This window comes from Anser anser (assembly GCF_964211835.1).
Source record: "Anser anser genome assembly, chromosome: Z".
Taxonomy (NCBI): domain Eukaryota; kingdom Metazoa; phylum Chordata; class Aves; order Anseriformes; family Anatidae; genus Anser; species Anser anser.
Window position 1 is genome coordinate 9,082,916 of NC_139723.1, and position 14,862 is coordinate 9,097,777.

General features: G+C 43.1%; 1 protein-coding gene across 5 annotated transcripts in view; it reads left to right on the forward strand.

Annotated features, from left to right (window-relative positions):
- Positions 1 to 14,862, forward strand: part of CKMT2 (creatine kinase, mitochondrial 2) — a 35,497-nt gene that overhangs the window by 11,528 nt on the left and 9,107 nt on the right. For 4 of the 5 annotated variants that reach the window (XM_083817215.1, XM_083817216.1, XM_083817217.1 and 1 more), the window contains exons 2-6: positions 5,453 to 5,525; positions 9,556 to 9,728; positions 10,925 to 11,123; positions 12,350 to 12,445; positions 12,930 to 13,151. In XM_083817215.1, the coding sequence (XP_083673341.1) occupies positions 9,577 to 9,728; positions 10,925 to 11,123; positions 12,350 to 12,445; positions 12,930 to 13,151 (669 nt within the window). In that variant the 5' untranslated portion in view covers positions 5,453 to 5,525; positions 9,556 to 9,576. Of the gene's footprint in view, positions 1 to 5,452; positions 5,526 to 9,555; positions 9,729 to 10,924; positions 11,124 to 11,848; positions 12,446 to 12,929; positions 13,152 to 14,862 lie in introns of all 5 variants that reach the window. The other variant, XM_083817218.1, reaches the window with a different exon arrangement.

Consider the following 14,862-nt stretch of genomic DNA (forward strand, 5'->3'; position numbering starts at 1 on the left):
GTCGGCCCACTGTGCAGCTGCTTCAGGTGTTGACCCTTAACTAATAGTTTCACTAAGGGAAAAATAAGTTCATTTGCAGACATGCGTCAACAGTTCAGAGAAAACATAAATTTGAGAAGTTATTTGAGTTAGTTTGTGGCTGTGTGCGGGGATGAGGTTTTTATATTGTAAAGCAGTGTCTGATTGGTGCAGAAAGGCAAGCACTCCCAACACCACTGTTGGGCTTTGGTAGGAGAAATTGGAGGACTTGGAGACTAGGTTGGGTCTAAGGGGCCAGACCTTCAGCTGGAACGAATCACAAAGTGTGTGGTTACTGAGGGGCAGTTGTCTGGCCAATAAGAGTCCCAGTCTTTTCCATACCTCCTCTATTCATAGCAATGAATTTATGTGTATTTCTTTTTCAAATTTATTTTCTTGAGATAAGTAGATTTCTATACTTGCTCACAGACTCATGGAATTATGAGCAGAAAGAAACTGATTTTTAGTGTTTTTGTTTGTTTGGTTGGTTGTTTTTTTTTTGGTAGAGAAGCTCTCTGTTGTGATTAGGCACAGTTATAACGATGCCTGTGCTAACATTGCTTCTGCATTTTGGAGACTATCTTAAGCCCTGCTCAGTCAGAACAGTTCGTGTGTTGCTCAACCCAAGCTATGAGAAGCTGGAGAAAACCACCAATACTGCTTTATGAGATTTAATGTTGTAATTTATATCTTACCCTCTGAACTTCTAGAGTGATACAACCGACAAAGAGCAATGTAAGCTGTTTTCTGGGAATCTAAAAATGGTGCCTCATGCATTTAGTCACTTGTGACATTTATTGCAGATGTTTCTAAGGTGCCCGCAAAGTCCATAGAAGGGCAGAGAAAAACTTTCCACTGGCGTCTACAGGCTTTAGCTCAAGCTTGGAATGACTCAAAGGAATTACTTCTCAGAAATAACAGACCAGCCTCATTCATTACCTCTCTCTCCACCACGTGAATGTTCTGCTAACTACAGTGTTAGCAAGACCTAAACAGCTTAGCAGTTTAAGATGAGCATATACCTTACCTGTGTTTATGAGCCGGTGTGAACTTTAGCTATGACTCTGCCATTTCTCTGGAATGTCGCCCAGGGTCACATGGTGTGGCAACTAATGCCACCCATGACATGGTTCAAATATTTAATCTTGTTCTATTTCTGGAAATGTCACTGTTCAGTCTGTAACCCTTGCACCTTCTTTGCCTTCTTGGCTGAAAGCACACATGCTGCCTGGTGTGAAATTAGGGATAACCAATGCTTGTGTTCAGCCATGCTAATTCCCACCTGGGGAAATGTAGCTGGTGATGTCCTCTTTACAAGAAGTTCAAGAAAGCAAAGGGTTAATAGCAAGTGTTTGTTTGTCTGTATTAGAAGTAGCAGTAACGCTGACAATTTCCTTAAAGGGTAAAGAGGTGATTTGTGCATTCACCATAATTCACTCTCCTCCGGTGTTTACCAGATATGGATGCAACGGCTTCACCTGTGTGCAGGTCACAAGATGACCATGTGCAATGTGACACTGCTGGGGTTGTCTGAGCACCATGGTAGCTGTCGATCAACCAAATGTGAAGAACGCTCCACAGCCTCTGGTCACAGCAGCAAGGAGAGTTTTGATATGTCATGGTTCCACAGAATTGTCATAAGTGTCAAAGATATTAAATATCATGTAGTGTTGGCTAGCAACCTGGCCTATAAAAAACACATTTCTTCTGAAGAAGGACCTTCACCTTTAACAGAGGCCTTAGTCTAGGTGTGTCATGAAAAAGAAGGGATACTGGTTTTAAGACCATGAAATAGGCACTCTCCGAATTTTTCTCATCCTGAGATTCACCCTTCGGCTACCGACAGCCCCAACACCTGAAATGACACTTGCAATCCTTTGGGTTGTTTCTCATCCAGCACCAGAATCACAGTAGTGACTTTTGCTAAGTCTTGCAACCAGCTTTTTCTTCCATGTGGTGTGCATGGGAGGTGATACACATATTAAAATGCAGTTTTAAAAGCTGAAGATAGTCCTGTCAGGACATTAATGTTCTGAAGGCTGGCTACAGGTAGCAGAGCAAATCCTTTGGGAGAGCAGAGAGGTAAAGGCTGTGTGTGACCTAGAGGATCTTGGCCTTTCAAGACCTTCCAACTTTTTGCTGATTCACTGGCCATCAGTATTGACAGCTCATGGAATATTGCTTTGGAAAAGGCAACTCCAGTTTGAATTCATTTGCCCTTGATGGTGCAGATGTGTAGAGATCAGGAGCGATGCTGCTCATCTGTGAAGAAAAGTTGGTTTTGGAGACACTTTGTGCTACATACATGCTGTATGGCTCAGTGGCTGTTACTCTAAGTGAATGTTGCATTTATTCCTCTCTCAATTAGTCACTTCTGATCCACAAGCAGGCTTGTAAGAATTAGTGAAAGCTGTTCACTGTAGGTGTGAGCCTGTTGCATGGAAAATTCAGAGCAAGTGCTTCTGAGCCAACTGCTTTTTATTTCATTTTTTTCTGTAGAACAGCACTTTTGCATTCTCCAAGCAGTGCAAGTACAAATGACCTTGGAAGCAAAACTTCAAAGGACTTTTTACCAGTGACAAAGTCCACTCTCAGAGCTACTGAGCTGTGTGCCAGGCTCTGTCCTTGGGCCAAAGGCATACGTAACCCTGGAGGGATACGAAAGACATCTCAAAAAGTTGTCATGAGGCAAAGCCAGTATCCAGTGTATGCACAGAATGACGCAATAAGGGTAAAATGTGTACAACATCTCGTTCAAGCATTTTGTAAAGCTGCAAGCTAGATTCAAATGCCAGGAGCCATCATTGTGTCTTGCAGCACACTTTGCTGATAAGACAAAAAAAGACTCTTCCCCGCCTCTTACCCATAGGAAACCCACATGCTGCTGGATACCAGCTGAGGCATGTACATCTTATGCTCCCCCTTCAGCAGTCAAAGGATGCCCAACCGTGGGCACAGCTGAAGGCCATGCTATCTGCAAAGGAAAGGAGGGCAGACGTGCTGTGAGTGCTGGGTGACAGTGACCATAACCCTGTGGGTTGTACAGGCTGGTCCTTCTGACCATGGCAAGGAAAAGCAGGATGTAACTGACTTGAACAGGACCAGTGCACCAAGGCAAGCGACCCTGGCAAGCTACTCTCACAGCAGTTGGTGAGACAAGCCCGACAGCAATGCCATGGGCAGTGAATGCAGGTGCACCTGCAGTTACAGCGCAGGTTGGCTCGGTGGTGCTCGTGAGGCCCAGAACGCATACAGGGCTCCAGATTCATCACAGGCTTAGACAGAGGCAGCTCAATACAGATCAATTCCCTGAATATTTCTAACACAATGTGCTGAAATCCCTGACAAGTCAGTGAGGAAGAAGCTGTCTGACTCTTAACGCACCTACCCATTCTGTTGTGGAAGAACAGTGTTATTATTATCCAAGAGCCATATGAATGGCAGAGACCTGAGATCTCATGCTATGAATCCTAAAAATGTCTTTAAAATATATAAAGTATCCTCAAACAAGCCAAAAAAGTGTTGTGTTCAATACCATAGAAATTAGATCTCATTTGGACAACTGAAGGAATGTTCAGAAAGTAAAAAACACAGTGCTAGCTTAGATCCATTTAATTCTGTCTTGTGTTACCAAAATAAAGTCCGAATTCACATGTAGCTTGTGGTGCATTGAAAGAACACAAAATTACTGCAACCTTGGTGCAGTTATAAATGAATTAGCAGAGAAATTATCTTTGAGTAGAAATCCGTAAATGATGATTGGGACCTGTTTAAACGTATTTTATTAGTACAGACAAAATCCCACAACAGAGGTGATTTTTTTTTTTCTGGTTACTGAGAAGTGCTCCTGCTTATGGGGAAAGCAAAACAGTAAAAAAACGGAGGGGTAAAAACTTCATCAGACGCACTTCCTGCTGTTGCAGATGACTGCTTCACACAGTCATGCTGGGTGTCGTTCTGTGCTGACACCTGTCTCAGAAGTTGTTCCCTTGCTTCTCTGACCCCAGACCACACCTGCAGAGCACAAGAGCCAAGGGGTGACTCATAAATGTGAAAACATGGTAAAGCAATGATGGAGAGACATCAAAAGAGAGATAGATAGTGACTTCTGTAGAGTTCCGTGCTACACACAGAAAAAATAATTAGGAGAAATCTCTACAAGAAGCTGATAAAACTTATTGCAAAGGGCAGTGAAGAGGAACAACTGCAGGCATGAAATAAGATACGAGCTGTATTTATTTTTAACTCGGGCTGATTAACTTTTGGAATGCCTTCATCTTCTCCAGCCTGTTGGATGCTCTCCTGATGCAGGTGCCTTCCTTCCTGCACACCTCAGCAGCTCAGGAGAGCTCTCGATTCTTTTTCAGGGGTTAGAACAAGGAATCCTTCTGACCTTGAAAAATGACCCTTTCCACTTCCCAGTTGTGCTATGATAGCATTGGAGCATCTATGAAAGAATGGATCTCGTATCAGCAGCAGCACAAGGGAAGACTGTCAGTAAACAACACCTTCTGCAATGCCCCTGTCTCGGATAATTGCCATTCTCTGAATCCACAGAGGTGGTGATGGTATAAATTCATTGTTAGTGCAGGCTGACATTTTCTGTGGGGGGAAAAAAAACCAGCAACAAATGAATCTGTTCAGGATGTGAAGTCACGCTGAGCAAATAATTTTGAAGAAAATTTCATTAGTTGGGGACCATTCTGTTCAGATGCTTTCAGAATGGACCTTTCTTGAAATTTTGTTTTGAAGCAATGCATTATTTAGAAATCGCGCAATTTTAAAGGAGAAAAAAAAATCTGAAACAAAACATAATGTCTTAATTTCCTGTCAAATAAAGTGTCTTGCTCATTGTGCCACCTCATTATTAAAAAGCTCTTTGCCTTGATTGCTGCTTTTGCCCACCAAGTGTTTACATCAGTCTGTTTGTGCTGTTCTGACTGCCTGTGGAGTACTCTCGTAAAAATAACACTTTATGTTATTATTATATATCATAACAATGTTATAGGTTGGTCCCGCAGCATTACACGCTTTTACATTCAGAACAATACCCCTCCCTTGCGACAGGAGCTGCTTATTCAATTAGGAGTTTTTGACAGACAGACTGTAGATCCCTGTAGCACTGATCTTTTCCTTCTCTCCCGCATGAAACTCCAGCCTTCCCTTTGCATTCAGCAGCCACAACCGGTGGTCCCTGCGACAGCAATGCCCTGCTGAGGAGCAGTCACCGTGCCCAAGGACGTGACGGGGTCTGAAGGCTGGGGCTGACTGCTGCAGACACCCAATTCCTGCCCACTGTGCTGCCAGCTCTGGGGAAGGAAGCATTAGGATGCAGTGTGCTGGGCTTACCTTGTACCAAGAGATGTGTGGATAACGTTGTTCTAAATTTAAATAGCCTGTCTCAATCTGTTTGTTTTCTTTTTCTTTTTTTCAGGTAGTTAACCTACGCAGTCTGTGGCAGCTCCAGTGTTGGAGGCTTTAAGAGCTCTTAGAGGAGCATTTGTCAGGTAATGTACAGCCTGCCTCGGGGAGGGAGAAGTCTTTTCCATGACCCAACAGGGCAATAATGTCCTGGAGAATAGGGACACACAATGGACAACAACAAGGCCAAGAAAACAGCCTGCAGACACACACTCCTGTGCCTCACCCGGCTGTCTAAATACACAATGCACAGGACTACTCTAGTTTAATCAGGTGTATGGGCCAGATTTGTCCCTTAAAGTGATGTGGGATTAGGAAGGTCACAAAAAATCCCATCTGGTGGAGACTCTGAGTTGTGCCTGGGGTTGCTGAAGTGATGGTGTCACCATCGGCAAGGGGATGCTGTCAGGGCTGGTGGTTTTCAGGGCAGGATTTTGACTGTCAGCCAACTCCTTGCAGTAGGGATAGTTTCTGTGAAACAGAACTGTAAATTCATGGTGCTGTTATGAAAATACATCCTTTGTTTCTGAGACACTGAGGTATAGCACTAATAGTTCTCCACAAATTAGTCATAATATTTCCAGAGTGTGGGATGGAGATGATACACTGCAAAAAGGCACAAGCACCATCTGCTAAATACAGAGACACGAAAGCAGTACAAAAATTTCCACCGTGAACCTGATACTTGGTTGTGATTTTCAGTCAAACCATCTCCCACTGTGTTTTTTCTTGCAGCTGTGGGAGCCTCTCCTGCAAAATGAATGCACTGATGGAGTGGAGCCCCTCCCAGAGAAGGGCCCACTCCTGCCCCAGCCCCACACAGCACATCTCTCGTCCGTGCTGGTGCTGTGCACCCCGAGGACTTGGGTAGCTGAGGAGCTCACCATGTGCTCCTCCTGGGGAAAGGAATATGCCCTCCTTGGGTGGTCTCTTGCCCTAGTTCTGTTCGAGGGAAAGTCTCACAATGAAAAAAAACCTGCAACTTCTGTCAGTCAGATGGCACCTTTCTCTGGAAGGAAGGTTAGATCAATGTTGTGTATCAGAGGAATTGAGGACACAGGATAACAAAATTCAGGTATAAAATATAAAATTATTTTTAAGAGATACAGGCCCTGAAAAAAAACACCTCTTAGACCCAAAACACATCCAAGTTTCTCATCTCACATAGGTGAATTAAGTGCCAAGTAGACACTGCTTTGCAACAGAAAACCATGCAAAGCAGGTCAGAAGGTCTGTCAGAAAAGATGGAGGTGCAGCATTGCAATTGTCCTTAGACAGGAGTGGAAAAGGTAAATAATTACTGGGTTTGCAGCTAGCTAACCCAGATCTTCATGGAAATTACTGGAAATTAGAACACTTGAGTTCATTGAAAAGAAAGCCAAGTACTTTGAGGTGTTTAATTTAACCGCTGAAAGAACGTTAAAGAAATTATACAAAGAACTGCATTTTTTAAAACCTTGACAAAACAACAGAAGCAGCTTATCCTGGGGGAAAGTTCCTGTCTCCTTGTAACTCTTCCTTGTCAATTTCCCAAAACAGACTTGTCAGAGTGCAGTTTTAAGAAAAAGTTTTCTTCAGTGACACAAATTGTAATTTGTGTCATTTATTTAAATAGGACATACATCTTCCTCAGAAACCCACAGTTACTTGCAAAACCAGTTGCATTCTGATACTGTGAAGAAAAAACATTCATTCTTTTCCTCAGACTGTCACAGAACATGCCATTTGCTCTGCTAGAATGAGAGATTCCCTGTACTTCAGACATAATCATAGAATCACAGAATCACAGAATCACAGAATCACAGAATCACAGAATGGTTTGTGTGGGAAAGGATCTTAAAAAATACCTAATTTGAACACCCCTGCCATGGGCAGGTTGCTCAAACCTGGTCTTAATCCCAAGGCCAAGGCCATAGCTGAAGTCTGAACATGTTACTGGGAATAATGAATTAATCAGGCACACAGATTCCTATGAGGTATTTTAAACCTGGGTAATCTTGCTGGCATTGCTGTGTGTCCCTGCGCCACTGCAGCAAGGCCCCTGATTTTAGCATCCATTACGTTCATTCCTATTTTAGGTCTTTGTGCAGGATGTGTGGTACAACAGCAAATGAGAGTCTCTCTTTATCTTGAAGGAGGAAAGGTCTCAGTTTCTTGAGAGGCTGTGAGTCAGAAACAGCTACTTATAATGTACTTCTGCTAGTAACACCTTTTGTCTTAAAAAAGTCAATTTATTTGGGTTTCTCCAGACAAATTTGCTGTTCTGAAACCAATCGGTATAGTTACCTGATAGGTACAGAGTATTTCTATAAATTTTCATAGTATTCCAAGTATTAAAAATGACTATAGTGATCCAAAGCAGTGGACTGCACAGACCAGTGGCCATAGGTGGATGCTCAGAGGAGAACAGAGCCAAGGAATCATAGAAAAGAATCACAGAATCATCAAGGTTGGAAAAGACCTCCAGGATCATCTAGTTCTACTGTCCCCCTACCATGAATATTACCTACTAAACCATGTCCCTAAGCATCACATCCAAGCTTTACTTAAATGCCCCCAAGGACGGTGACTCCAGCACCTCCTTGGGCAACCCATTCCAATGTCTGACTGGAATTTCTGAGAGGAAATGTCTCCTTGTTTCCAATCTAAACCTCCCATGGCACAACTTGAGGCCATTCCCTCTAGTCCCATCACCAGTTACCTATGAGAAGAGGACAACCCCCAGCTCCCCACACCTTCCTTTCAGGTAGCTGTAGAGAGCAATGAGGTCTCCCCTGAGCTTCCTCTTCCCCAGACTAAACAACCCCAGTTCCCTCAGCCGCTCCTCACAGGACTTGTGGTCCAGGCTCTTAACCAGCTTTGTAGCCTTTCTCTGGATACGCTTCAGCACCTCGACGTCCTTCTTGTACTGAGGGGGTCCAAACAAAGCACTCGAGGTGCGGCCTCACCAGAGCAGAGTAAAGGGGGATGATCACCTCCCTGGTCCTGCTGGCCGCACTATTCCTGATACAAGACAGGATGCTGTTGGCCTTCTTGGCCACCTGAGCACACTGCTGGCTCATGTTCAGGCGAGAATCGACCAACACCTCCAGATCCTTTTCCTCTGCACAGCTTTCCAGCCACTCTGCCCCAAGCCTGTAGCATTGCATGGGGTCGTTGTGACCAAAGTGCAGGACCTGGCACTTGGTTGCCAGAGCATCACATTGTATGTGATGCTCCTTGATAAAAAGCTCCCACAGCTTCCAGCTGTTTTCACCTCAGGGAATTTTGTTATCCTGTTTCATTTTGTCTGCTTAGTGCCCAGTTAATCTCTATTCCACATGCTTGACCAGTCTCACACTGAAGCCATGCACACTGCCTGTACACACATAATCTCTTCTGAGAAGGAGTTTTATCAGTCTTTGACCACTGGTGTAGAGAGCTACCTACCTCCTACCCCCCTTTTCTTTTTTTTTTTTTTTTTTTTTTCCCTCCAATTTGATAGAGCGTGTCCTTATATTGGAAAAGGCAGTGAAGAGTTGGCTCCCATTTCCCATGCCTGTCAGGATTTTCAGTTCTCAAGCATATTAAGCACCCCTTCCATTGGTAAGCTGGATGATCTCTAGCCTACTCCAACTTTATATCTATGGGAGAAAAAGCACAAAGTGCTTAGCAGGTCACATTAGCCTGGAAAAGGCACAGGAGTTTGTGGTTTCTGTAGGTGACGGCACTGAAGGGAACTTTGCTAGTGCTACATCCCATCACATGTGACTGTAGCACTCGGTACCTTCCTGTTCCTTTCTGGCCACTGAAAAGATGTCTTCAGCTTACAAGTTGTTGCTGTGAAGCAAGCTAAAGGATTCAAGTATAGCCCTAAGTCATTAAAAGAATTAAAATATTCTGTTTTAGAGTTGTGTGCTCCATACAGTACTAAAAACCAATTGATTTCTACCTCTACCAAAGGTACATATATAGAGAAACCATGAACGCTGACCATTTGTCTGAACACATTATTTCAGTGCAAACCCATAATAAAGATAATTTGCTTCCTCTAATGGGCTGCTGTTAAAAATGTTTTTCTGTCATTTGCACCATGTGAGGGCTTTTGGGCTGATCCCAGGCTGCCTTCTCTTCCAGAGATCATCACCTCTGAGTGGGATGGCTGGCACTTTCTGTCGTCTCCTGGCTGGCCGTACAACTGCTGCACTCTTCGCAGCGGCTGGCACGGGGGTGCTCACCACCGGGTACCTCCTCAACCAGCAAAATGTGAAGGCTGCTGTTCAAGAGAAGCGGAAGCTTTTCCCTCCCAGGTGGGCGCTTTGAGCTAGGTGTCACGTTGGGCACCACGCAGGAGGAGTCCTCATGCAGCCACCCGGTCTGTGCGTCCAAGGAATGATGATGACCTGACAAACGGCACCCTTTCCTGGTCACCCCAGTTTTAGGTAGCACCAACAGTGGCTCTCAAGACCGGAAAGCAGGGGTGTGTGATAGTATCAACACTCAGAAAAAACAAACAATGGCAAGCCTAAATAAGGCTTCAAGCTTTTGGCAAAGCACTAAATTAGTCCTTATTTTATCTCATCAGTTGTCGAATGCTTTGCAGCACCGACGGGACTGGCTGATTGTACAGACTCTACCATTGGGAACTGTGAACATATTTTCACTATGCAAGTAACAAAGAAATCTCCTGTGTACTTGAAATATTTCTAATTCTGTTACAAACTGGTTCCTTATTATTAGAAACTAACTACAGACCTTCTGTGTAGGTTGACTTTGCTGGCCATATTTGTCAGAAACAATGTGGATCAGGCTTTGGCGGACTGTAGTGAATAACACCTTAGTTTAAATTCTTATAGAAATAATAGTGTTGTGCATAAGGCAAATTGTTACAAGGTAGATGGGGTCTGACTCGATTGCAAAAATGTCTTCCTAAAGCATATTGTCATTTTCCCTGGCTGGAATACGATGCAGCTGTATGTAAGTAATAATAATGCCATTACAATGCCAGGTATTATGGATGAGTTAACTTCCCTGCTGACATAGACCAGACAGCCCCACTCATGCCCATCACTGACAAGCTGCAAGAGCACCTTGGCTCAGAATTGCAAACCCTTCTTCAGCTACATTTAGTTCCCTTCCTACTCAACAAAACAATGTTATAGCTTGTTTATTTCTGACTCGGAATGTCTTAACAGAGACTTGATGGGATTCAATACACGTTCAAAGCTCACTGGGATTCACTTTCCTGGATGCCCCAGGTAGAAGAAAGATGCAATTGCCAGTGTGGTTGCCCATCCAAGCACAGTCTGGGGTATTTGGAGTGTCCTGAATGTTCCTCCCCTCCTAAAATTCGATGCAATGTATAAACCAAGAACTAATTATGCTTTTAAACCATGCTGTGTGCTCTGTATCTCATGATCCCTTTAATAGATCCATAAGTTACCAAGGATCACTGTTTAAATTTTTGGTGTTAATTGTTTTTTGTTTTTTGTTTTTTTCACTTCAGCGCTGACTATCCAGATCTTCGCAAACACAACAACTGCATGGCTGAGTGCCTCACTCCAGCCATTTATGCTAAGCTAAGGGACAAGATGACTCCCAATGGCTACACCCTGGACCAGTGCATCCAAACCGGGGTGGACAATCCTGGCCATCCTTTCATTAAAACTGTGGGCATGGTGGCAGGTGATGAAGAATCCTACGAGGTAAAATATTTTCATAACACTATCACATTTGTTTTTTTTTTTTTTTTTTTTTTTTTTTTTTATGCTGTAGTTCCCAAGAGCTCATTAGATGAACAGTAATTCCTGGCAGGGTATGTGCTCCTAAGATAAATAGTATCCCAGAGAGTATATATGTAGCATGCCATGTGCATAAAGACAGTGTTTTCCCTACTCTTCCACATTAGGAAATGTGCAGACATGAGGCATTGCTACAGGTACCCTCTCTATTGCAGTCAAAGCTAATAAAATGCAGCTGCTTGGGAGCAATACTCTACCTGCCTCTAGCAACTGCCCTCCTTCCTACTACTAAACTTAGTTTATGGGAAAACTATGCAACCCTGAGACACACAAAATGAAGGTAATGTGGAAACTGCATTGTGGAACAGCTGAGGCAGAACTGAAATTAAAACATCTGGGAACTGCCAGACACCTTTAAGCTACAGATATTGGATCATGACAAAAGCATAACATAGACAGCATTAGGATGAACAGGGTTATTTAATTCCAAAATATTAAGAAGACTAGGGAAAAAGAAAATCCTTGTTTGAAAAATCTTTGTTTTTATTGAAGTCAATGGTCTCCTTCCTTCAGTCTACCGCACTATGTTACCTGTTATTATACAGTTTCTTAACAGTAGCCTAAATGCTGGGCTGCTGAGTCTGGGCTGGGACTTCTGGCATTCTGGGTCATCAGCTCCTGTGGTTCAGTTTTCTCCTTTAGATGTGGTGACTGCCCTGAAAAACTTCCAGGGTTACTGCTCCAAGACTGAATGGAGGCGTGGTTGTGGCCACTGCTGATACACACGAGCCAAGGGGCTCTAATGAGGACCATGGTATCACTGCACGACCTAAAAGCAGGAGGCAAGCTGTCAAGAGACTCTGTGTGTTCTGGTTGGTAATGCATCCTGAAACCCAGTCTGGTTGCCACCATGTCCAGTGCCTGCCCATGGCATCTAGAGTAGGCTTGTAACTTAACTAATGTGCAGTTGCACCTTCATTTTGCTGTGAGGATGAGCAACCACTGTAGAGCACTGTCTAGGTCAAAATGACCCTTTCCTTTCATATTTACCTTTGTCAGCATTTGCAAAGCCCCCTTTTTGTCTGTCACCCAGGGTCCCATGCCAGGGGGGTTCTCCTGTGTCTGAGGCTGGCGCGTTTAACTGTTTCTGTGATGCTGCAGACTCTTTCTAGATTCTCTTGGCTCCATAGGTGTTTGCTGAGATTTTTGACCCTGTCATTAAAGCGAGACATAATGGCTATGATCCACGCACAATGAAGCATCACACTGACCTGGATGCATCCAAGGTAGGACTGAAATAAAATGATGATGAAATAAAGGTTTAGGGCTGCTTCTTACAATTATGATATTGTATGTAGTATTTCTTCTTTGCTGCCTAATGTTTCCTTCATTGTTCCACTGCTCTGTGATTTAGCATCTTCTTGGGTTTTCCCCTTTCAAAAGATCTTCCATACCTGGCCTCCTGTCTCTGCCCATATCCATGTTTCAAAAAACCACTCAGGTCCCTCCATGGCGGGGCCATAAAGGACCGGCTGGTTACTCCACCACATTCTTTCAGCCAAAGAAACTGATTGTTCCTAAAAAACCGTCCTACTGTCTGAAGCTTTGAGGGGCTCGTGGTACCCTGACTATGAGTGATATCATGGGAAAGTTGAGATCCCCGGGCAGAAAGATGTCCCTCTTTCTGTAGGATGGCATTTTTCTTTCAGTGGTGGAGTACAAAATGAGGCACAGTGTGAATTAAAAAGTAAAATAAAATTCTTTCCTCAGATCACCCATGGTCAGTTTGATGAGCACTACGTCCTCTCATCACGTGTGCGCACTGGACGTAGCATCCGTGGCCTCAGCCTTCCTCCTGCCTGCACCAGGGCAGAGAGGAGAGAGGTGGAAAACGTTGTGGTCACCGCCCTCTCTGGGCTGAAAGGAGACCTTTCTGGAAAGTACTACAGCTTGACCAACATGTCCGAGAGGGATCAGCAGCAGCTTATTGATGTAAGTATAGCTCCGGTGCTGACACCGTCTTCTCTTACCCTCATTTATTTTTATCCTTTGGGGTACATGCTTTCCTGTGTAGCTAAGGACAATAATCACAGCATTAACCCAGTAGTCAATGGCCCAGGAATATTTTTAACATAATGGTAAATCATCCAGCATTTGTGTTTTGGCAAAAATACATACTATCCAGGTCCAACATGTGGAATTCCAGATATTCCAGATAGCAAGCTCTGTGTCAAATCAAATATACGTGGCTACTTCCATCTTTTTTTTTTTTTTTTGGACAAAAATTGAGTAAATTTCTTGGTCATTTCCTTAAGCAAAGATTGATATTTTCTGTATTAATAACCATACTAACTAAAAATGTTACCTACTACTTTGAGATGAACATTGCATATTATCTGTAGTCTAGACTGTTGGAGTGGGGAGTTCTGGTTATAATTTCTCTATGTCAAGACTACACAAATTCTAATTTCCCCAGAATGGTGATAGCCAACTGCACCCCACTGACCTTTTCCCAGTCCTGGAACTGTGTTCAAGGACTTAAAGGATCAGGTCCACAACAATAGTTTTGTCACACAGATGAAAATACAAGGATTTTCACCATGGATTTTGTCTCAGCATGTCATTGTTCAATTACTGCAGAGAGGTGTTTGAGATAAATAAAGTGTCCAAAGTGCTTACCTGGCAAAAATGGGCAACAGGAAGCTATCCTGAAAATCCATAACAATGATTCATGTTTGGACTGTAGAAATTACAAAAATCTAAAAGATTGTTAAAAAAAAAAGAACATTGAATGTGCATTTAAAAATATTCAAAAGAAGGGCCGTACCCTGGTAACTATATTCATGACACACTAATTCATAACATAACATCAACCAAAAGGCAGTTGATGAAGTATCATAACTATTTAAAACTATGAAACTAGGTGTTATGACCTGGATTAACCAGGAGTTAAGAATTGAAGTAAGGTCAATAACTTTTTAAATTGAGTGTCATTGTTGTTACGTTTATGGACAAAATGTTGGTTACCATTGTAGGTTACCAATGTATATTTATAAAATTCGGGGCACTGAATATTGTGACCCCAGATTCCATCTCTTACTCATACAATTGCTTGCTCCCTTCAGTGTTTTAGGACCTCAGAACTCCAAGGTTCCTTAGGGCTTGCTGCCGGCCTTTAACAGGCACTGTTCAATCTCTGTAGGATCAAATCAGTTCCAGCTGAATGGTACTCAGCACTGAAGGCCATCAGTACATTGCAGATTGGGCCCTTATGCACATAAGGGGAAGTAATGGTGCTCAGCTTTTTCTTGCAAAAGGAGGAATTTTTCTCCCAAACAAACGGGCACAGTGGGGCAAACCAATGAAAGAAATGTTGTGTCCCTGTGGTGAGCAAAGAGAACCCTATGTCTTTTTTTCCTGAATGGTTGGGGTTCTGGCTGCATCATGCCCATCACATGGTATTCAAAGATGAAAGTCTTAAATACTCCACTGATGGAGAAAAGAAAGTAAGGAAAAGTAAAGCTTATCAGCTTCTCCACCATGTCATATTTATTCAGGATAGCTTGCCTGCTGTTCTTAATAAAACTCTAAGGGAAGAAGAAGAAGAAAAAAATATTAACAGTATTTAATATGGCAGTGTTTGAGGAATTAAGAACTAAAAATTTTTCAGCACACACATGAAAATCTTATTTGCTTTGAAAAA